The sequence below is a fragment of the Emydura macquarii genome, unplaced genomic scaffold (genome assembly GCF_026122565.2).
Source record: "Emydura macquarii macquarii isolate MOO-44397 ecotype Brisbane River unplaced genomic scaffold, CSIRO-AGI_Emac_v2 contig_1790, whole genome shotgun sequence".
Lineage (NCBI taxonomy): Eukaryota > Metazoa > Chordata > Testudines > Chelidae > Emydura > Emydura macquarii.
The window spans coordinates 22,546,055-22,570,463 of NW_027131927.1; the positions used below are offsets into that span (position 1 = coordinate 22,546,055).

A 24,409-nucleotide genomic window follows, 5' to 3' on the forward strand; every position below is an offset into this window, starting at 1 on the left:
GTGGAGGAGTTGGACTGTATGTAAGAGAGCACTATGATTCCTCTGAGCTCCAGTATGAAACTGGAGGTAAGCCAGTTGAGAGTCTCTGGGTTAAGCTTAGAAGAAAGAACAATAAGGGTGATGTCGTGGTGGGTGTCTGTTATAGACCACCAGACCAGGAGGATGAGGTAAATGAGGCTTTCGTCAGTCAACTAGGGAAAGTTTCCAGTTCATAGGACCTGATTCTCACGTGGGACTTCAATCACTCTGACATCTACTGGAAGAGCAATACAGCAGAGCATAGACAATCCAGGACGTTTTTGGAGACCGTTGCGGACAACTTCCTGGAGCAAGTGCTAAAGCAACCAACTAGGTGCTGTGCTCCTCTTGACCTGCTGCTCACAAACAGAAAAGATTTGGTAGGGGAAGTAAAAGTGGGTGGCAACCTAGGCAGCAGTGACCATGAGATGGTCGAGTTCAGGATCCTGACAAAAGGAAGAAAGGAGAACAGCAGGATACGGACCATGGACTTCAGAAAAGCAGACTTTGACTCCCTCAGGGAGCTGATGGGCAGGATCCCCTGGGAGGCTCATATGAGGGGGAAAGGAATCCAAGAGAGCTGGCTGTATTTTAAAGAAACCTTATTGAGGGTGCAGGAACAAACCGTCCCTATGTGCAGAAAGAATAGCAAATATGGTAGGCGTCCAGCTTGGCTTAACAAAGAAGTCTTTGGTGAGCTTAAACACAAGAAAGAAGCTTACAAGAAGTGGAAGCTTGGTCAGATGACTAGGGAGGATTATAAAAATACTGCTCGAACATGTAGGAATGAAATCAGGAAGGCCAAAAGCGCAACTGGAGTTGCAGCTAGCAAGGGACGTGAAGGGGAACAAGAAGGGTTTCTACAGGTATGTTACCAATAAGAGGAAGATTAGGGAAAGAGTGGGCCCCTTACAGAATGGGGGAGGCAACCTAGTGACAGAGGATGTGGATAAAGCTGAGCTACTCAATGCCTTTTTTGCCTCTGTCTTCACAGACAAGGTCAGCTCCCAGACTACTGCACTGGGCAGCACAGAACGGGGAGGAGGTGAACATCCCGCAGTGCTGAAGGAACAGGGTCAGGACTATTTAGAAAGATTGGACATACACAAGTCCTTGGGGCCAGAAGCAATGTATCCGAGGGTGCTGAGGGAGTTGGCTGATGTGATTTCAGAACCATTGGCTATTATCTTTGAAAGCAAGTAGCAATTGGGATAGGTCCCTGATGATTGGAAAAAGGCAAACATACTGCTCATCTTCAAGAAAGGGAAGAGAGAGGATCCAGGGAACTACAGATGAGTCAGCCTCAGCTCAATCCCTGGAAAAATCATGGAGTAGGTCCTCAAGGAATCCATTTTAATGCACTTGGAAGAGAGGAAGGTGATCAGGAACAGTCAACATGGATTCACCAAGGGCAAGTCATGCCTGACCAACCTGATTGCCTTCTATGAAGAAGTGATTGGCTCTGGATGTGGGGAAAGTGGTGGACGTGATATACCTTGACTTTAGCAAAGCTTTTGATACAGTCTTCCACAGTATTCTTAAAAGTTAAAGTAGTATGGATTGGATGAATGAACTATAAAATGGACAGAGCTGGCTAGATCATCGGGCTCAATGGGTAGTGATCAATGGCTCCATGTCTAGCTGGCAGCTGCTCACAAGCGGAGTGCCCCAGGGGTCGGTCCTGGGGCTGGTTTTGTTCAACATCTTCATTAGTGATCTGGAGGATGTGGTAGATTGCACCCTCAGCAAGTTTGCAGACGACACTAAGCTAGGGAGAGTGGTAGATACAGAGTGACCTAGACAAATTGGAGGATTGGGCCAAAAGAAATCTGATGAGGTTCAACAAGGACAAGTGCAGAGTCTTGCACTTAAGACGGAAGAATCCCGTGCACAGCTACAGACTGGGGACCGATGGGCTAGGCAGCAGTTCTGCAGAAAAGGACCTGGAGGTTACAGTGGATAAGAAGCTGGATATGAGTCAGCAGTGTGCCCTGGTTGCCAAGAAGGCTAATAGCATATTGTGCTGCATTAGTAGAAGCATTGCCAGCAGATCGAGGGAAGTGATTATTCCCCTCTATTCGGCATTGGTGAAGCCACATTTGGAGTATTGTGTCCAGTTTTCGGCCCCCTGCTACAAAAAGGATGTAGACAAGTTGGAGAGAGTCCAGCAGAGGGCAACAAAAATGATTAGGGGGACTGGAGCACAAGACTTATGAGGAGAGGCTGAGGGAACTAGGCATGTTTAGTCTGCAAAAGAGAAGAACGAGGGGGTATTTGATAGCAGCTTTTAACTACCTGAAAGGGGGTTCCAGAGAGGATGGAGCTAGGCTGTTCTCAATGGTAGTGGATGACAGAACAAGAAGCAATGGCCTCAATTAGCAGAGGGGGAGGTCTAGGTTGGATATTAGGAAAAAGCTTTTCACTAGGAGGGTGGTGAAGCACTGGAATGGGTTATCTATGGAGGTGGTGGAATCTCCATCTTTAGAGGTTTTTAAGCTGCGGCTTGACAAAGCCCTGGCTGGGATGATTTAGCTGAGGTTAGTCCTGCTTTGAGCAGGGGGTTGGACTAGATGACCTCCTGAGGTCCCTTCCAACTCTAATCTTTTATGATTCTATGAACTATTTTAAAGCACATCGTTTTAATAGAAAACAACTTTCTGAAGTCCTATGAGAAAAAGTTTAGAATGAAACTATACCCCTGGAGCAACTGACATCCAGTCTCCTGGAGAAACTAACCAAATCAATACCTTAAGATACTCCAAAAATGACTATGATCAGCAAGGGTTCAGGGAAATCCATCTGACCTCAGTGAGTGACAAGAATAGGGAGCAAATAGGTTACAATGGCCACTAACAGTCAATACACAACCTGGGAAACCTGTGGGACTCTCACTTCTTCTGTACCCACAAAGGCAAAATTTGCCAAAGCAGTCTTTGCATGGAACAGCAGCTTCATCCATTCTTTTAATAGATTTTACTATTTGGAGTGGATTACTGTAACTCAGTGTACCTGAGAAACAGAAGGAAACTGCAGTGGGTCCAACTCGCAGCACCCCACATCATACATGGAACAGACCATAAAGAGCATTTAACGCCAGCACTCTGCAATCTGCATGTCTCCTCATTCACCACCAGACCCAAACCGAGATACTGGTCCTTATCTTTAAAACATTTAATGGACAAGATCTTGACCTTCTGTGCTACTTCATACTGCCAGAAATATAAATGAGCCTTAGCAGACAACACGTGGTTACGCTATCAGAAGACTGAAGCAGAATCTTTTCAGCTGTAAGTCACATGTTAGGCAACTCCTAAGGGAAAGCAAGAAGAGCTCAAGAGTTGCCATATTCAGGGTACAATATAAGACTCATCTCCATGCAAAGATATTTATTAAATAGAGCACAAGAGGAGCATGACAACATTATTCTAGGTCTGAGGATTTTTGTCTTACTTTGGTCGAACTTGCTAACAGTTTATCTTGTGATAATAATTAGCTAGGGTGCTTTAGAAATACTTTTAGAGAGTACACATCTGAGGATAAAAAAGAATTAATAATGCTGCATCCTTTCAATAACCATTTCATTTTATAAGCGTCCATACAGAGGAGGACTCATTGGTACATTACCGATTTCTCTGAAATGCGTACACCCCACAAGGCCCAGTTTGTCACCCCACGCACTACCTGTGGACTTATTTGATGCTCTCCGTCGAATTTCAGTCACCATCAATCGTGACACTTGTGTGGTAAACTGTAGGAGGTCAGAGAATTTTTCTGTCATTGTACTTGGAGGAGCATTTCCAAACACCTAAAAGACAAAAGAAAACAGATTTTGTAATGTGGTAGTTCTTTGTTGTAGTTTTTCATTTGCAATCAAAATCTCTTTTACCATTAGGAATTTAGTACACAATTGCATAGAAGTTTTTAATTCAACTCATTGTGTCAGATCAGGGTGCCTGTCCCAGTGAATAAGCAGACCAACTTTGTCAACTTATGCAGAATGCAAGCTTTCTTTTTTTTTTTTTTTTTTTAAAGTTAAGTTTCTACCCCTTACGGCTGCAAAGTTAGCTTTCTAAATGTGAGTGAAGCCAATGCAGTGTTGTCTTCCTGAGTCTATTAACAGACTGCTCCTGAGCCTTTAACACTGCTCATAACTTTCACTCTGTCACAGTTTTCTATCTTGCCAGCACTCTTTTCTTTTTCTCTTTGGCTATTCAGAATGCTAGGCAGCAATAAAATGGAAGTATCACATTGGTTTCATGATGCAGCACTTTGGGCAGAGGCAGGCACTATATTTATTCATGAGAGAGGAGTACCCAAGAAAAATGGAAACTAGCAAAGAAGGGGTAGACAACTTCTTCTCTCGGATTCTCTTTGCATCATTCAGGAGGTCTGAGAGAGGACAGAATAGGCATCCTTCTTACTTGCAGCAGTTTGTAAGCTCTGCAAAACAAAAACTAGAAATGTCAAAATTTCTGAGTTTTGATACCTAGAGTTAAGATACTTATGGCCTGATTACTCAAAGTTCCTAAGCACCAACACCTCCTGCACTACACATCTGAAAATCAGGCCATTACATCTATATTTAGGTATCTAAATAACCATGCTCTGATTTTCTCCTTGACTTCATGGAGTATACTGGATGTTCAGCACTTTTGAAAATGAATAAAACTTGAAGTTTTATTCAGATGCCAAAAACAAGGGTTATTTATCTGGCACTGGAGTTCTTTGAGATGGACTCTTCATATTTGCAGTCTTGGGATATGTACTGACCAGTGTAGCAGAACAGTATAACCTTCTGTAAGCAGTGTCTGTTAGAGTGCTCGCGTACCCCCTTACCCCTCCCCTCCACGTTCAAGCATGTTCTGAAGATGAGGCTACAAAAAGGGGAAGCAGCAGCAGTTGCCACCTCAGTTCTTTACACTGCTAATACAGAGAATAGATTAATTAACTCCACAGATGGAAGGAAAGAAGGGAGGGAGTGTGAATATGAAGAGTTCACCTCAAACAACTCCAATTACAGGTAAGTAACCTTTATTTCTTCTTCATAGGTCCTCTGTATATACCCACTCTGGGGATAGTTTGGTCAGCAGTATACGAAAACAAGATAGTGGGACAAAGTGTCCTAATTAAATGAAGACTGGAGGACTGCCCTGCCCAACTGGGCATCAGACCTAACAGCTGTGTCTTCCATGTGGCCGTTTTACAAATCCCAGTTACAGCAACATGTCTAAAACATGCTGTAGAAGTAGCAACTGCTCTTGTAGCATGTGTTCCAAGACCAGCAGGAGGACACTGTGAAACATTTCTATAACTCTCTTCTATACATTCCCAGACCCATCTAGATAGAATTTGAGCAGAAATAGCTCTAACTGTGCAGTTACTCACATAAGAAGCAAATCATTTATATGAAGTCCTATAAAAATGACTCTGTTCAGCTCTCCTTGAGCCTTCACAAGAGAGTCATCTACATATGGGAAAACAAAACCATCATCTTCTCAGAAAAGCTACTTTGATGGAAAGACGTTTTGTAAAAACTGTGGGGGCAGTAGAAAGATCAAAGGCCAGGCCCTGTATTGAAAATCTTCTTTAACTAAGGAAAATCTAAAGTATGTTCTAAGAGTTAGTTGTATAAAAATAAGCATTCTGAGACCTAGATTGGAAAACCAATCCAGATAGGAGAGTAAAGGTATAATCATCACAATGGTCAATATCCTGAACTGGAACTTTCTGATGTACTTGTTTAATTTTTACCAATCAAGAATTGGACAGAGACCATCATTCTTCTTTGCAATCAGGATTAATAGTAACAGAAGACCTGATTCCTGAGACTTTATAGAACTGCCTCTATTGCTCCGTAAATTAATAGAGAATGAACGTCTGTTCTTAAAACCCTCTCATGAGAGGTTTCTCTGAAAAGGGAAGAGGTGGGGGTGGGTATGGAGGTAGGGTCTCAAACTGGACCATGTAATGCTTTTATTATAGCCAAAACTCATCTGTCCATAAAGATGTTCTGCCGTCCGCTGTAAAGTGGGACAGACTGTTTCCAAAAGGTAGAGGAGAAGTGTCCAGTGTTGGTTTGCAGCTCTCACTCCATGTCAAACAAGAGGTCTAACAGTAGGTAAGGAATACGTGGCAGAATTGTTCTTGGGTCTCATTTTAGATTTGGCTGATTGTTTTCTATATTGAGGTTGCAGTGAAAGATACTGCTGCTATCTCTGTTAGTGATACTGATCTCTTCTTTGAGCGTAGTAAGATGATGATGATGAAAAAGGAAGATAGCATGGTCTCTGGAACCTAAACATAGAAGTAGGACTTCTCTTTTTAAAAGGCTATGAAAGTTCCAAAGATCTTGCTGCTGATGTGTCTTTCATTTCCTCGAAAATTTTATTTTAGAACAGAAAAAAGTCTGTCTCCCTCAAGTGAAAGATCCTCAGTTTTTCATTTTGCCTCAAAGGGAAGAAGAAGGATGTAACCACATGCATCTTCAAGGAGTTACAGAAGAGGCTACTAATCATGAAGCAGTATCCAAGACATCGAAGGACGCTCTAAGAGCATGTTTAATCCCACTTTGTCCCTCTTTAATAAGAGCATTATCTAACTTCTGATGCTCTTCAGGAAAATTCTTTATAAAAAGTGAAATTTTATGCTGAAGATGAAATTGGTACCTAGCCATGCCCACTCGAGAGTTAGCAATCCTCATACTCAAAGAAGTTTAAAAACAAAAAACAAAAAACCACCACAACAGCTTCCATCTCAAGGAATCTAATTTTTTCTCTTCTCTGTCATTAGAAGTGTAGCATAGATATCCAGATCTTGCAGAAGCAGCAGCAGTGCAAAGAACAAAGAAATTAGGAGGTGCATACACATGAAAACAGAAGAAATCCTCAAAAGGAATTTGATATAATTTCTCTGCTTTTTTTTAAATGAGTTTATTCCATACTGATTTCATAGGCTGCCAGAGACTTTCCAGGATTGGTAAGAATACTTCGTTGATAGAAACAGTACCAAGAATATCAAAGATTGGATGAGGTGCTTCCTCCGATGTGACAGGTGGTAAATTTTATTTTGTTACCATTCTGCTGACAAGCTCATGAAATTGAATAATGTCTTCTGAGGGAGATGAAGAAAGTGGTCAGAATTACAATTTATGTACTGAAGCAATGTTTATTGGTCGAAACCTTTTCACACTACAACATCCACATTATGTGTAGTCTTTAAAAAAAAATATCCTGGTGTTTTAAGTTCTGTGAAAATGCCAGATAGTAAATGCAAGGCACAAACAAAACAAAAACATCTAGGGTTCTCTGTATGTCTGAGGTCATTTCAAGTCACTACCTCAGAAAGCAGGCACTCAGGGCATTAGGATATTCACCTCTACAATTTTTCTACCTACTGCTGGAAGGGTAGAGAATTGGATGACAAACTGAAGTCACTCACCTTTGATCCCACCCAAAATGGGAAAGAAAGAAGAGAGTGATATCCCCTCCCTACTGTCAAAAAGCTTCAGCACACCACGACCCCTAAACTTTTGGGTGCAAAAAGTCCCAACTATCCCCAGTCATGCTGTCAAAGCTGCCAACCTCTCTCACACACCCCCGCGCACGCACGCACGCACGCACACCAGTAAAAGAATAGTCACCTATTTGTATTATTGATGAGCACATTAGTAAGCACTTACTGGTGATTACTTAAAATTGCTTTGAATTAGAATTAACTAAAAGGTTAGAAATTACTTGAATTTACTTGCAAGTATTTATAATTACCTTTTTTGGGGGGTTGGAAATTATTTACGACCAGATTATCCTTCCGACGGAAATGCTTACATGAGGGAATAGTGAATTCTGAGCCCCTTACCATAAAAATTGGCAGAGGATACATGCACCACAACCTAGTGATCACTGAAATTCACTGAAGGCTGCTATGACACAAGCGCAGGAATCCATGTGGTCTAGATGTCTGAGGCATGCTTTTACAGATGTCTGTGGAGGACTTTGCAGGTGGTTGGAGGAGGCCTACCATAGTTCTGGAACCACTTCTGTGGTAGTTTTGAGAACAGCAAGAACCTATCTATCTAACACAGTTCCTATGAATTCTATTCTTTGAGCAGTGTGGAGTTTTCTGTTGATCATAAGGCTCAATATGGGAAAAAGTTCTAGTGTCATGTAAATGGAATCATCCACCTGCTGGTGATCTTCCTCAAATGAGCCAATCATTGAAGTATGGATCTACCTGAGTCTCAACTTCCTAGGTGAGCTACCACAACTGCTAAGCACTTGGTGAATACCCTCAGTGATGCTGAAAGACCAAAGGACAAGAATCTGTATTGGTAGTGGAACTATGTAAGTAGTTCCTGCACACTGGATAAACTGATATGTGAAAGTAGACTTCCTATTGGTCAATAGCTGCAAACCAGTCTTAGAGGACAGGAACTAGAGCAAAGCTTCCTAAGTAAGCAATCTGCAGGACCCAAGGAGTCACATATATTGTAAGGGGCTGCGGCCACAGGGATGAATACCAAAGTGTCTGCTCCCCACAAGAACCCCAGTGTCAGTGTTTATCAAAGTAACTCACAAGTCAAAGTAAGGCCCATGAGTGTGAGAACAAGTGAATGGACACCCTCTCTGTTGTGTTCAGAAGAGGAGGAAGAAAATAAGTGTTCTTCTAAAAGGGTCGAAGGGGAAGGGCTACTTTGATTAATATCCCAGGGTTCTCTCGAATCTCCTCCACCATCTGAGCATGAGAGCTCATTGGTGGTACCATGTCAGTCCTACCAATCAGTACTGAGGCAGAAGGAGGACAAGGATGAATCTGGCTGGGCAGTCACCATAAGATTACTCATTAATGAGAATGACTTTGGTGCCAGAAGAGTCTTCACTAGGTGGATTGGAGCCACAGAAACCAGAGTCTCAGCACTGAGTGCATTAATATCACTACCAGGGAAAATGTAGAATATGGCTTCTGGCAGTACCTTGGGCACCTTGGGGGTTGGTCTGGGCCATGGTGCCACAGGACCGATTTGGGTCGTGAACTGCCTTTTTGCCAAGCAGCCTGAGAAGACAGCAATGCATGGTGAAATTTTTGTCTTATTTTACTAGGCACCAGGGAGGGTGACCCTGGCTTGCTCTCACTGTTGAAAAAATGTTCCTTCCTATCCGTTTTTGGATGAATGGGTGAAAGTGATCTTGGATACTCTGCTGGATTCTGCAATTGATGAGTTTGGTCTCCTGGAGTATGAGTGAGTCCAGAAGTTTGAAGTAGAGCCACAGCTCATATGAACACTAGCTGAAGAAGCTTGTTCAGTCTTGGCAGGCCCTTTTGTCTCAGGTTCTGGGGAAGCTCTCATCAAATGCTCCAGAGGAAGGGTTTGAGATGAGCCAGTTTTACTTTCTGTACCCTCTTGGAGAAGGAGAGGCAGATCAAGAAGCTATCAGGGATGAGCCCCTCTCCGCGGTGAGTGAGCAAAACAAAGAAAGGTCACCTAGTATGTCCACCACTGAATGAAATAGCTGCTTCACATGAGGGACAATTTTGAATGCTGGAACCTCAGTTTACCACAGCAACTAAATCTTGGTATCAGGGAGTTGTCCCTAAATCTAGTAGAAAAGCTTTTGTTTTGTTAACAGCTTGCAAACAAATAAGCAAAATTATACTAACTACCATAAACAGGATGAGAAACCAAATTGCACAGAATACAGAGTAGGCCGATGCTGAAGGGGTTATGTCTCACTGTCAAGGGCAATAAGAAGGAACTGGGGGACAACTAGCCTATTCTGCCCTTTGGTGGGGAAGCATGAAGGCATCTAAGGTGCAGGCATAACCCTAATGGACACTGCTGGTGGTCACAAAAATCCAGTTTTACACATATGGGGCATGCACACACCGGAAGTGGAATCCATACAAACAATCACTCAAAGTAGTAACAAATTCTGCAGGAAAAAAAAAAAAAAAAAAAAAATCAACCTATGTGAACCCATCAATACTGGAATTGCTGAGATGGAGGAGTATAAATAAATATTTTTATTTCACCTAGGACATTTTCTGAACAGCTACAGACGGTTACAGTAAAAGTAACTTACTGGTTCTAAAATGCTACCCATAATTCAATTTTTAATATTTTGTGTTCTTATTAGAGTTTTGCACCACTTTCAGCAAACGCACTGAAAATCAGTAAGACTGTTGCTTCAATGGTAATCTAGTTACTGTCAATCTTATCAAGATCTCCTGGCTTCTACATATACAAGGCTGAAGAGAATTCCTAGCTCTTTTGTGTTGTAGATTTTGTTTTCCTGATGTGCTTACTGACATATTAGAAAGTAAATTTTATGTTTGCTTAAAGCAAACCTATAACCTGAATTACCTAGGACAAAACCATTTTAAATATTTAATAGGATTTTTTTCAGCACAGCAAATGTATTTGTAAATTCTACAAGTTATTTGCCACAATGTTAGTAATTCACATGAAATACTGAACAAGAACATAACATTAGTAACTGATTTCATCATAATTAAATAGTAATTCAATTACCAGAACCGATTTTCTCATTTAAATATCAGTTAGCTACAAGAAATTGTGAATTCTAAGTAAAACAAATTACTTACAAAATGAGCATTCTTTTACTTCTTCCAAGAAATTAATATTGAAATAACCATAAGTCATTTGCTTCAAATGCAGTCTTCTTGCAAAAGAAGACAATTCACATAGCTAACATATTTGCTTTCATTCAAGCAATTCCAATAAAATAGTTATCAAATTTCATAATGTCATTTCCAAACAAGTAAGGTGTATGTCATACAAATTCTGTTTTCAGAAATCAGTGTTTTTTAATGCTTCTATGTCAATACTTAACAAAATGTTGTTAAACACAGTTTAAACTGCATGATCTCAGTAATCTTTTCTGGCTCAATTAGCTTTACTTCTATGGAAAATTTAATACCTATAAGGCATTTTACTAAAAAGCCAGTATGAATAACTGAATACAATAATTACCTTTCTAATAAAACACATTTGAGGATGATGAGGTTACATTCTAGATGAAATGCAAACCTAAATAAAACTTTTGGCTTTGATTGGACCTCTGTTGTTTTACCAATAAGTAGAGAGTATTGTGGCCATACTACCGTCTCATGCTCAAATTGAGTTGGGGTCAAAATCTCAAAATTAAACTCAGTTGGCCAGGTAAGGGGCTTCTAGCATATCAAGTGTCATAGCAAGTAATTAGAACTGCTCAGTGTGTTCTGATGACAAGTAAAACAGTACTGTTGATTACATGTAATCACTGAAAATCTCAAGACACTTTTCACAAGAATAGGGATATTATCCCAAATATCCTGACCAAATACTAGAACTTTCTGCTTATCTATATTCTACTTACTATTTAAAACGGATTCTTTACTCCCTGGCCTACCTGTTAAGGCCAAAAGTCCAAAAATCTAGATGTTTATGCAAATGAGCAATTTATCTATTTGCATATTTGATAAATATACATCTTTTCTATTAAAAATAAAGACAAAGTACACATTTTTTTAAATTTTCAGTTCCTGCTCCTTTCCTACAGTATCAATTATGCTATATAATACAGTCAAAATAAATAATTTTCCTAGCCATTTTGGTGCCTAAGTTATAGTGAAATGGGAAGAATGAGTAAACACTGAAGCTGAATGCTTAAATTTCTCATTTTTTAAATATTGTTCACAGACAACCTGATGGTAGCAGTCTCACATCAGTAGTTTCAGCAGACTCTAACAGAGGGGAAAGTCAATAGCCTACACATAAATGGGCAAGGAAAGAGCGAAGAAGGGAGAACACTGTGTCACCTTAACCAAGGAAAATACTATGTTAATTCTATGAATTATTGTTACACATCGCACACAAGCCCCAAGCAAGAGAAGGCCTTAGTTTCTTTTGTGAAATATGTACTGATTTTTGCTGTTATTACTCTATTATGATGACATTCTTTCGCAAGCCTTTGAGTAAAGGTGAAATAAAATCCTTTAAAAATACAAATTGTCTGCAATTGTATATTAAAAGAATAACCAGGAAGACTTAATAACACTTCCAAGATTAACTATGGTTAATCTGACAAGAGCTAAATTAAGATTTTATGTTGCTCTGACAGAATTTATATTATTACTAACACTAGAAAGAAAGCAGCAGGAGCATTTCTGATGAAGCTTTAGGTCTGAATGTGGCTGACATCAAATGGAGAAGATCAAAACAACTAAAAGAGCAGCAGGGTCCTGTTTTAGGCATTGGCAGGTAAGTGGAAAAATTATGGAACTAATTTTGAATTATTTTATCTGTAATCCAGATGTATCTACAATATACTGTTAATCACTTGGGATAGTAAATGAGGTTTTAATTCTTAAAATATAAACAATTGCAGAATAATCTTAAACAAAAGAAGCATAGACCAATATTCACTGTATAGTTTTCCGTAATACAAATCCATCTGCACAGTTCCATACCATAGGTCTATAGTATTTGTCTTTTCACAAACGTGCCTTTTCTTGTTTCTGAAAATTTCAACTACTCAGACGGCCAAAATTTTAAGTATAGGTCTCCAAGCGCACAAGCATCCAGCTTTCCCAATAGAAGTCAAAGTTTGAAAGTTGTGAAACAAATAATTTTTCTCTTTTAAATCTGGTGAATTTACCCAGTTAGTTTTAAACAGTTCTGTTCTTTTCTGAGCACCAATAATGTACATAGCACTCCACAAGAGAGACAGTCACTTCCCTGGGGAACGTACAATTTAGAAAATATTTTTTAAAAGATGGACTAGGAAAGCCACAAGAGGGATTTTTCATGTGAGGGCCTCACAGAGAAAGTGGGTCCTTAGGAGGTGTGGAATCAAAGAATTAATCATAAAATTGATTAATAGAATGCCTGGTCTGAAACTGGTCATAGAAGGCCTGGCCTGAATTTGTAGCCTGAAAGTGAAATAGAAGCCCCAGGCTAAACCATAAACAGAATGCCTCAACTGAAATTAGGATAAAGATGTTAAAATCCCACAAGAAGTCTCTGAACCACATCCGAGAGGCAAGTTCTCTGTTATGAGCCTTAAGCCTTATTGAAGTCTGAACAGACTTCACCTGTTTCAATAAGTACCAGTACCTGCCCCCCTTTGTCTTACCGGCCCCATAGAAAACTCACTCCATACAAATTAGCATTTGAACAAGTATTGTGTCATCACCCATCTTCCAGAGTTAACCAGGGTCCCTAAAAACTACATTGTATACTCAAGTGACTCATTGGGCGTTCCTGTGAAGGCATCTGGTGTGCCCCACTGTGCACTGTGATTGTCTTTCCTGTTAAGTATAAACTGTTAATCAAATTCCACTATACGATCAACATGTAAATGAACCTAAGCAACCCCTATATAAGTCTTTTGTATCTGGTAGCCAGGTCAAGTACATTTGCCCAGCATCCAGACATGCTGCTTGACTTCCCTATAGGCACCTGGGTTTTCCCTATGGCTATAGTATTCCCCATAGCTATGGTTATGTGATTGTGTGTGTCACAATTAAAGCTGCACCCGATCCAACTCTAAAACGTAGCAGTGTGATTCTTTTCCACAACAGAGGAAAATAAATAAAGGGAGGGTGGGGACTTGGCAGATTGTGGGAGAAACAGCAGCCTTGTGGGAAGGGAAAAACATGATAGCAGACAGATTTGAGCTGTAGGCCAGCCTGGAGGTGTGCAGGCTTTTAAAGGCAAGGGAAAAACTAGTGGAGTGATTACAGAAAATGGAATGACATCATCTGATTTAACTACAAGAATGAATTTTTGCTGTGGCATTCTGGTGGTATGGATAATTGTTATCAACAATTCCAGAGACAGGAAATCAAGGAGCATGGACAGGTGTTATATTCATCAAGACAGAGGAAGATTCAGATTTTAGAGAGATTGTAAATAAAAGGTGACAACATTTGGCAATAGTTTAGATTTCTGCTGGGAGAGAGGATTCCAAGGAGGACAGATTAAAAATGTCTAAGACAAAGAATGGATGGTGATGTCAAAAGCAAATAGTGAAATGAGGAAAAAAGAAGGGCTTAAAAAAATAGGGAGATTAGTTATGACTGGGTTGAGTTTACAAAATAGTATGCCATACAATATGACACACTGAAAACTCAGATACATGAGACCAATAAGTTTATGAGACAGAAGAAAATTAATGAGTCTTCAGAACAGAATAAACAAAATGTGTATGCAGATGGGGTCATCAAAGGAAAAAAAGAAGGGAACACAGACAAAGCTCTGAGGCTTACACAAAGAGGAAAGGAGAGGAGCTATATCAAAGACAAGGGTTGAGCAGTCAAAAAAAATTAATGGAGAACCATGAGAGGGGAGCCCATGAAAACCAAAGGAAAAGAGATGCCCCAGGAGAAGGAAGTGACTGACATTATCTAAGAAAGACCAAGGAGGATGAAGGTGGAGTTAAGGACTAGAGAGTTAGCCAGGGAGAACCATTTAAGATATTAGTGAGAACAGTTCTACAGAAAGGAGAGGGCAGCAGCATGTTCTTTTCAAAGAGCTTGGAGCCAGTGACTGGTGTAAAGGAGACATAGTTACAGGGAGAGATGAGGAAACAAAGGGGCAAGAAGGGGAAGGACCTAATTATGGATCTTGTTAATTTTCTCTTTGAAGTCTGCAAGGTCCTGTACAGACACACTGAAGACAACTTGCTGTCTGTGCCTACACACAATTATTGCAGTTAGTTTCTTTTAAAACTAACAGTTACTTTCATCAGCAATACAATTTCTAGATAAAAAGGGTAAAATCACAGTAATCATATCTAATTATTGTAGGGATCAGGAAAGAACTTTTTCCCCCTCAAGATTACAAGTAAGTGGTTGATCAAGTGTATAAAGATATAATTTACTTTTCAAAGTATCAGCTACTGACAGATCCCAGACTTATTAGTATCACAGTAGCACCTACAAGCCCAAACCAAGATCAAGGCTCCATTATGCTGGGCACTGTACACATACAGTCCATGCCCTAAAAGGGCTTATAACCTAAATGAACACAATAAAAGGTGGGTTGGGAAATGGAGGCAAAGAGGGAACTTGGCCGAGGTCACAAAGCAGGTCAGTGATAGAGCTGGGAATAGAACCCAGAGAACTAGACTGGGACTCAGGACACCTATCCACTTGATCACGCTACTTAATAGGTTCATTAAATATAATAAATCGTCTGTTCCTGAAACAAGAGTGTGTTGCATGTCTGTAAATTGTGGTGCAAATGTATGAACTGCCTAGAAAACTACATTAACAACATATTTTGATATTGATTGGTCATTCTAAACAGCATGTAACCAGTTTAATACATTGCCCTACGAAAATGAAAACCTTCCACAAGTACATTTCAGGTTATTTTGTCTTTTTGAGCTTGATAAACAAACCAGAAAAGAAAATTTATTTATTGAAATGTTTGACCTTAAATGTACTGATGCTTTCAGTCTTTCCTAACAGTATTTGCAAGCACATATCTATCAATGAAGACATGCACCAAAACCAAACAAACATTTAGAGATTTCTTAACCTTACATTATTTTTAACATCAAAAAGGGAAATGTTGGCAACAAAAAACTTAATTTCTGTGGCGTTGCCACTATATGTTCCTGTGGCAGCCGTCAGCTCCCCTCTAGTGGGTTCCACGCTTCTATTGCCTCTAGTGGGCCAGGGCACGTCCAGTCAAAGGAGGGAGGTAGGGAACCCGCTCCTCCGGGTCCCAGCCCAGGGGCCCTATGAGAGGCAGCTATGTGCTGCTGGCACTGTTTTCCCAGCTGCACTGGCTTCCCTGGGCTGATTTCCCCCCTCCTTCTGGCTCCTTGAGCCGGATACCTTCAATTGTCCACAGGCCTCTGTACTCTGTTCTCCTCCACTTTCAATCAGCGCTCCGCTCCGCTCCACAGCACAGCACAGCACAGCACAGCACAGCACAGCACAGCACACCTACTCCTCCTGCTTGTGCCCTGACTGTTTGGGGTGGGGAGCTTTTATGAAGCACCTGGCTGGTCCTTCATTGGCCCCAGCTGCCTCTAATTGCCCCCCTGATGGTATTTAGTCAGTCCGCAGGGAACAGAGCCCTGAGCATTCTCAGGCTCACATACCTTCCTTCCACCACTCTCCTGCCGTCCCCTGCCCTCGCTATCTCACAGTTCCCAATCCCTTCAATTCAAAGGAAAACAATCGCCACCAAATGTAGATTACAAGTACTCTTATGACTTGTCTACACAGGGAAATTAGTATGGTGTAATCTAGGGTGTGAATTTGTCTATGCAGTGAATTAGTGCAGAGTAATTAGTGCACACTAACTACTCCAGGCTTTTTCCCCCATGTAGACAAGACCTTAGCTAGCAGCAGAAAAGTCTCTCATCAGATCAGCTGGCTTACCCTGTTAAACACTGGCAGCATCATGTAAAGTTTTTCTTCCTGTTCTTTCTGGGTCATGTGCCGAGGAGGATGACAAAGTTCAGTGAAGAGTCGGCGCAGGTGCATCAACCCTAGTGCATTATCCTGAGGGCTACACTCCTCCTGCCGTGGCCGGCCCATGATTCTCTTTACCATATTCATCTTTGCTGAGTTCTGGAAATCTCTTTCTATCCTGTTCAGAAAGGAAAATGAACTCATTGAGTAAAACACAGACAATAATGACATGAAAATATTTTTCACAATTTTTTCTGAAAAAATAAAGCAAGTTCAAAAATGCACTTCCCCAACTTAATCATAAATACTGTAGCTAGATTTTTTATTTTTTTAAAAAAAGACCTAGATAATTTTATGTACTGTAACAACTGGCGTACATGTGCCAGGATGGGGAAAACTGGACCTTATGTTTCAGGCTTCAAGTTGATAGCATTTCAGTAGTGCTCTTTGTAAAGCACAAGATCTTTAGGAGTGAAGATGTTACAAGTTTAAAATGCTACTGAACACTTCAATACTTCGAAAAATAGAAGATTAGGGTTGGAAGGGATCTCAGGAAGTCATCTAGTCTAAACCCCTGCTCAAAGCAGGACTAACCTCAGCTAAATCATCCCAGCCAGGGCTTTGTCAAGCCGCAGTTTAAAAACCTCTAAAGATGGAGATTCCACCACCTCCATAGATAACCCATTTCAGTGCTTCACCACCCTCCTAGTGAAAAGCTTTTTCCTAATATCCAACCTAGACCTCCCCCTCTGCTACTTGAGACTATTGCTTCTTATTCTGTCATCCACTACCATTGAAAACAGCCTAGCTCCATCCTCTCTGGAACCCCCTTTCAGTTAGTTAAAGGCTGCTATCAAATACCCCCTCGTTCTTCTCTTTTGCAGACTAAAAAAGCCTAGTTCCCTCAGCCTCTCCTCATAAGTCTTGTGCTCCAGCCCCCTAATCATTTTTGTTGCCCTCTGCTGGACTCTCTCCAACTTGTCTACATCCTTTTTGTAGCGGGGGGCCGAAAACTGGACACAGTACTCCAAATGTGGCTTCACCAATGCCGAATAGAGGAGAATAATCACTTCCCTCGATCTGCTGGCAATGCTCCTACTAATGCAGCACAATATGCTATTAGCCTTCTTGGCAACCAGGGCACACTGCTGACTCATATCCAGCTTCTTATCCACTGTAACCTCCAGGTCCTTTTCTGCAGAACTGCTGCCTAGCCCGTCGGTCCCCAGTCTGTAGCTGTGCACGGGATTCTTCCGTCTTAAGTGCAAGACTCTGCACTTGTCCTTGTTGAACCTCATCAGATTTCTTTTGGCCCAATCCTCCAGTTTGTTTAGGTCACTCTGTATCTACCACTCTCCCTAGCTTAGTGTCGTCTGCAAACTTGCTGAGGGTGCAATCTACCACATCCTCCAGATCACTAATGAAGATGTTGAACAAAACCAGCCCCAGGACCGACCCCTGGGGCACTCCGCTTGTGAGCAGCTGCCAGCTAGACATGGAGCCATTGATCACTACCCATTGAGCCCGATGATCTAGCCAGCTCTCTGTCCATTTTATAGTTCATTCATCCAACCATACTACTTTAACTTGCTAAAGACAAGGTATATCACGTCCACCACTTTCCCCACATCCACAGAGCCAGTCTTCATAGAAAGCAATCAGGTTGGTAAGGCATGACTTGCCCTTGGTGAATCCATGTTGACTGTTCCTGACCACCTTCCTCTCTTCCAAGTGCCTTAAAATGGATTCCTTGAGGACCTACTCCATGATTTTTCCAGGGATTGAGCTGAGGCTCACCCATCTGTAGTTCCCTGGATCCTCTTTCCTCCCTTTCTTGAAGATGAGCAGCATGTTTGCCTTTTTCCAATCATCAGGGACCTCCCGCAACTGCCACATGCTTTCAAAGATAATAGCCAATGGTTCTGAAATCACATCAGCCAACTCCCTCAGCACCCTCGGATGCATTGCATCTGGCCCCAAGGACTTGTGTATGTCCAATCTTTCTAAATAGTCCTGACCCTGTTCCTTCAGCACTGAGTGATGTTCACCTCCTCCCCGTTCTGTGCTGCCCAGTGCAGTAGTCTGGGAGCTGACCTTGTCTGTGAAGACAGAGGCAAAAAAGGCATTGAGTAGCTCAGCTTTATCCACATCCTCTGTCACTAGGTTGCCTCCCCCATTCTGTAAGGGGCCCACACTTTCCCTAATCTTCCTCTTAATGGTAACATACCTGTAGAAACCCTTCTTGTTCCCCTTCACGTCCCTTGCTAGCTGCAACTCCAATTGTGCTTTGGCCTTCTTGATTTCATTTCTACATGTTCGAGCAGTATTTTTATAATCCTCCCTAGTCATCTGATCAAGCTTCCACTTCTTGTAAGCTTCTTTCTTGTGTTTAAGCTCACCAAAGACTTCTTTGTTAAGCCAAGCTGGGCGCCTACCATATTTGCTATTCTTTCTGCACATAGGGATGGTTTGTTCCTGCACCCTCAATAAGGTTTCTTTAAAATACAGCCTGCTTTCTTGGATTCCTTTCCCCTTCATATTAGCCTCCCAGGGGATCCTGCCCATCAGCTCCCTCAGGGAGTCAAGGTCAGCTTTTCTGAAGTCCATGGTCCGTATCCTGCTGTTCTCCTTTCGTCCTTTTGTCAGGATCCTGAAGTCTACCATCTCATGGTCACTGCTGCGTAGGTATACTTGACCCCTACAAGTCCACTGCTTGACTTGTAGGATTTGACTCCTACAAGTCCATTCCTACAGGTTCACTGCTGCCTAGGTATACTTGACTCCTATAAGTATATGGTATTCTAGGTGTCCATTTTAACTTGAGATTTTATTCTAGAAAATAAATGCTCACATCAAATTACTAATGAGAACTGATTAATTACTATATGAAAATAATTCTAATGGAATGTATTAGTATTTAACTTCTTAAAAGATAATGATAATAGATTCAGAATCCAGAAAAGAAAAGGTAATATATTCTTCTGATAAGCAGGACCTTAATATTTCATATATACTTAATCTACGATCTAGTCAGACACTTTGAAAAATGGTACAGTTCTATTACATGTCAAGCCAGGCCTACACCAAATCCTGCCAAGCTCCAAGAGACCAAAAATTAGGTATGGATCAAGACTGATGCTAGGAAATAATTTTGCACAGGCACAGAATTCTAAAAATGTAGGGCTGGAAGGGACCTCAAGATATCATCTAATCCAATCCCCTGTGCTGAGATAAGACCAAGCAAACCCAGACCATCACTGACAGGAGTTTGTCTAGCCTGTTTGTAAAAACTTCCAGTGATGAGGATTCCACAACCTCCCTTGGAAGCCTACTCCAGTACTTAACTATCCTTATAGTTAGAAGGTTTTTCCTAATATCTAACCTAAATCTCCCTTGCTTTAGATTAGGTCAATTATTTGTTGTCCTACCTTCAGTGAACACAGAGAACTATAGATAATATGAAAAACATTTACAGAAACAAGGAGTCAAATTTTAAAAGTCAGCCTTTTCTTTTAAATCTTCAAGTCAGAAGTTGTAAGCCCAGGCTGGAGCATTTCATTGGCCCTTTTTATGTGAAAAGATGTGATACGACAAAACTCCAGAAGTGAAAAATCCATGTATTAATTGAGCATATTATTTTTTTAAAAGGACCACATTTAAAGCTTAAATCAAAGTGATTCATACATTGTATTGTTCAAACAGAAACAGAATTAGTGCTCATTTTGGAAAAGGCCCAGAGCTATTCCGAAGCTCTTGAATGTGATTTAATTATGTTACTGTCGTTAGTAGAGTAACGTGCAAAGTCAACAAACATCAAAATAGAGTATCCTTCCTCAAACTGAAAAGGGAACTTTTAAAGACCCAAAAATGTTCACAGTTGAACAGAAAAACTCATTTATTTCATTTTAATAAAACCATCAAAAATTCTTTGCTTTAAATGAAGTCAGAAAACACTAAGTACGCTAAACAAAGTAATAAATCAATTGCAAGCTGTCAAGCCTGATGGATAACAGCAGAGCAAAATAGTGTCATGGGAGAGACAGATTTGGATGCAACCTTGGTCCTTTTGCCTATTGACTTGTGAACAGCAGTGTCTTTCACATCCTTAAGCATACCCCAACAGAAAGCCATCTAAACTGCCTTGTTAAACCTAGCCAAAGAGCATGCTATGCAAAAAAGAAAGATCTGCATCTTCCTATATACCTCACTCACAGGAAAAGAAAAAGCATTGCAAATCGAAGACTTGATTACGATTAGATACCGGAGTGAAGAAATCAAAAAGCTATCAGACCGTGGATATGCTGAAAACAACCATGCACAGGACCTCTGCAGTTAGATTTCAGTTTAAGGTGATAGGGAAGGGATTCATGAGATCTGGATTCCAATCCCATCTCTATCCTAGAATTCCTGTGTGACTCGGGTAACTCAAGTTCTCTGGACCTCAGCTCTCTATCCAGAAAATGGAAATAATAAAAAGTCGCCTACTTCACAGGGGTGTTCTGAAAATAAATTCAGTAGTGTTTTGAGTGACAGAAGCCATATAAACATCTACACAGCTAGACCAGAAAGACTAGGTTTTCCTTCCCCAACTTCCATTATTCTATTAAACATCTGTCAGTCACTCAATCTGTGATACATATTGTCAGAATATAGACCCCACATTAAATCAGGGTGAACTATGGTTTTAAACTGAGTTTGGATGTTAGCATTAGTGGTAGGCCCAAAGCATGTATTCAAAAAGAATCAGAAAGAGTTGTTTGTGTTAACATTGGTATTTCAAGGGTCACTACAAGTGTATCTTATATAAGGTTTGGACTTAGGTAACAGAAAACATGATTTTACCAGATGCTCTAAATAATTGGCTATATAGGTTTGTTTAACATATTATAAAGAAATGCCTCATTGAGCCTTAGCTAAGGTCCGATAACCAGCAATGACATCACTTGTTTATTATAGTATATACAAAGGAAAGGCTTTTGGGGGTTTCTTTGTCTGAGCTTTTCCTTACCTCTCTGGAGTCATGCCATGATGGGAAGATATCTCCCGACCCCTGATCCTGTTGTGAGTATTTGGGCCAATACTTTTAAATATATTGTTACGAGGATAGAGTAGTGTGTACACTGTATTTTGGATGTATTCACCACCAAGTGGCCTTTGGACTAATAAAGGAATGTTTGTGTGGAAACTGAGTAATGATAAACCTTAGTAAACTTATTAAGGAAATTATTTCCAACACATGCAGCACCCCATATATCTTACAATTCCACAGCCATTACTCTTAACAGTTTTGTGTGGACAGTTTACTAGGCTTTAAAAAAACTGAAAACAAATTCTATCACGTGGGATCACATGACACCCACACTGATCACCAGCAGGGTTGTAACCTTTAAATTCCCCTCACAGATCGCTTGTGCTAATAAAGTAACTGATAGAAATAATAGGTTGTCATCCTTTCAGGGGAAGAAACGTACTTTGCCATTGGGTTTCACACATATTTGCTGACAGCAGAGGAATGGTGAGAATCAGGAATCTTGCCTTCCATTGCAGGCTCTGATCACTGAAGGTATGTCTACACAGGGATAAAAACCCATGGCTGACCCAGGTCAGCTGATGGGGGCTTGTGGACCTCAGGCTCCAAAGCTGAAAAAATTGCTGTGTCGATGTTCGGGCTCAGGTAGAAGGCCAAGCTCTAGGATCCTGTGAGGATGGAGGGTCCCAGAGGTCAGGCTCCAGCCCAAACATCTCAGAATTTTTTAGTCCCAGAGCCCAAAACCCAAGTCAGTTGACCTGGGCCAGCATATGTCTGTGATGAAGAGAACAGGGAAAGGAATGGTCTACACTCAGAGAAGTTTACTTGAAATTTTCAGCAGCAGAGAAACTGATGAATTAAGGACTTAGGTTTTTGTGTGGATGGGGTACGTTACATTCAAGAATCAAATGTCAAAGACCAAGCAGTTTATGACTTAACATTTAGATATCTTTTAGTTGTTCCTCAGAAGAAAGGGGAAGTGGCAGGTAGGGATAGAATTAACTTTTTTTTTTTTTTTTTTTTTTAATATAAGTATTCCTATATTTATAACAAGTTTAGTTAATCATGAAATTTAAGAAGACTCTTCCTTTAAGAACCCAGTTTTGACTGAAAAAAAAAAATAATGACAACTAGGGCTCCAATTAAGTGACAATCAATACTAATTTTCCCCTGAAGCTTGACAGCAATGTACTTTCCCTTTCTATATCTACTGTAGACACTATCTACTTAGCTAGTAGAGTCTTGCAAAACAAAGGACTTTAATGCTAGGTCAGGGGTTCTCAAACTTTTTTTTGCTGGGACCTCCTCCCCCCCCCTTTGAAAATATTTCAGGCTGTGAAGACCCCCTCCAAAAAAGTGACAACCCCCCCACGCCATGCCACACCCACTCCCCATGTCAGGCCACCCTTACTTCTGCACTGCTGCTGAGGGTGGCAATGCTTTCAGAGCACCTGGACAACAGCTGCTGTTCTCTGGCTGTCAGCCATGCGCAGAGCTGACAGCCACAGCCCAGGCATGCATGCGGGTTGACAGCTCACGACCTTCCCATAATGACCCCCCGTTTGAGAACCCCTGTGGCTAGGTAGACTTGAGAAGGAAGTAAGTGTTCAGTTCTCCTTTGCATGCTCCACCAACATGGCTTCACTGGGGGGCCTGCTCTTAATGGATAACTGCTGGAGCAAACTTGTAGGGAGAAGAACAATGTGCTGATTCAGCAGTACATAGACAAAAACATTTCTTCTCTGTACTGGGTCTTCCTCCTGTTGGTGAACATTCAGAGGTTTGGTGAAAATGGAAGCTATTTTAATGGAATATCTCTTTGACGGTAAAGTTGTCTTATTGTTTTCCTCTTTGGGTTGTAAAGTATTTGTAAGCTGGAAAGTGTTCAAAGGGGCAGGTGAGAGTTGCCAAAGACAATGTGCCTGGAGGAGGTCCTAGAAGGAAGCAGAAGGTGGTTCTCCTGGGAGAAGGCTGAGGGCAGAAGAGCAGCAAAAGGGGTTTGCTGGCTGGTGTCCCCAAGCCAGAATAGATGAATGCAGGAGGAGCAGCAGAGGGAATTGCTCTCTGGTTTAGAGCTAATGGGCAAAAACTAAGGGCCAGACAGGGATGAAAGCAGGGGAGCAGCGGAGGAGCTTAACCGCTGACATTTCCAGGGCTGGAAAGCTAGATCCAGAGAAACTGTCAGAGGAACAGGAGTGAGAGATGCTCTCCTGGGAAGAATGCTCCCAGCAGAGAGAGACTGTTGTAGGGATACCCAATGGGAAGAGGTTTAGACTCCAGCTGGAAGGGCTGAGGTGGCTGTCCTGGAACAAGGATAGGAAAAGACAGCACTGGAGAGACAGGACATGGTAAGGGACACTGGAGCTGCACTTGAGGACCGGGACGTGGTTGAAGGCTCTAGGTTGCAATATGTGAACTGTCGCGTGGGCAAGACATCAGGACATCTTCATGACTGTTTGCACTGTGGTGAGAAATGACCTATTTGTTTAGGATTTTTATTATGGACTATGTGAACTATGTCCTGATAATAAACCTTCTTTAGAGAATGATAAGAATTATCTTCTTTATCTTCTTTAGAAGATAAGCAATTATGGAGTTACCTGAGAGGGAAAACTGAGGCAGGCATGCCTGTCATGTTATGTCCTGCCATAGGACGGCATGTGGGGCTGTCCTCTCACAATATGATTTTAAATTTGTTTTAAAAATGACTACATAAAAACAAGGAAGCTAGTTAAATGGAAATTAAAAGGAACTGTCAAGCTGGATGGAAACTGTTTTAAAACACCAAAATAGAGGCTCAAGTTAAATGTATACCCCAAATAAAAAAAACAGTAAGGACCAAAAAAAAAAAATGCCACCATCGCTGAACAAAGGACTAAAAGAGGTGGTTAGAGGCAAAAAGTGATTCTCCAAAAATTGGAAATCAAATTCTAC

At 41.1% G+C, this 24,409-nt stretch overlaps 1 protein-coding gene across 10 annotated transcripts in view; it reads right to left on the reverse strand.

Moving 5' to 3' along the window:
- Positions 1 to 24,409, reverse strand: part of WDFY3 (WD repeat and FYVE domain containing 3) — a 325,380-nt gene that overhangs the window by 224,087 nt on the left and 76,884 nt on the right. For all 10 annotated transcript variants that reach the window (XM_067557105.1, XM_067557104.1, XM_067557103.1 and 7 more), the window contains 2 exons: positions 16,414 to 16,624; positions 3,700 to 3,823 (listed from right to left, as the gene is read on the reverse strand). In XM_067557105.1, the coding sequence (XP_067413206.1) occupies positions 3,700 to 3,823; positions 16,414 to 16,593 (304 nt within the window). In that variant the 5' untranslated portion in view covers positions 16,594 to 16,624. The remainder of the gene's footprint in view (positions 1 to 3,699; positions 3,824 to 16,413; positions 16,625 to 24,409) is intronic.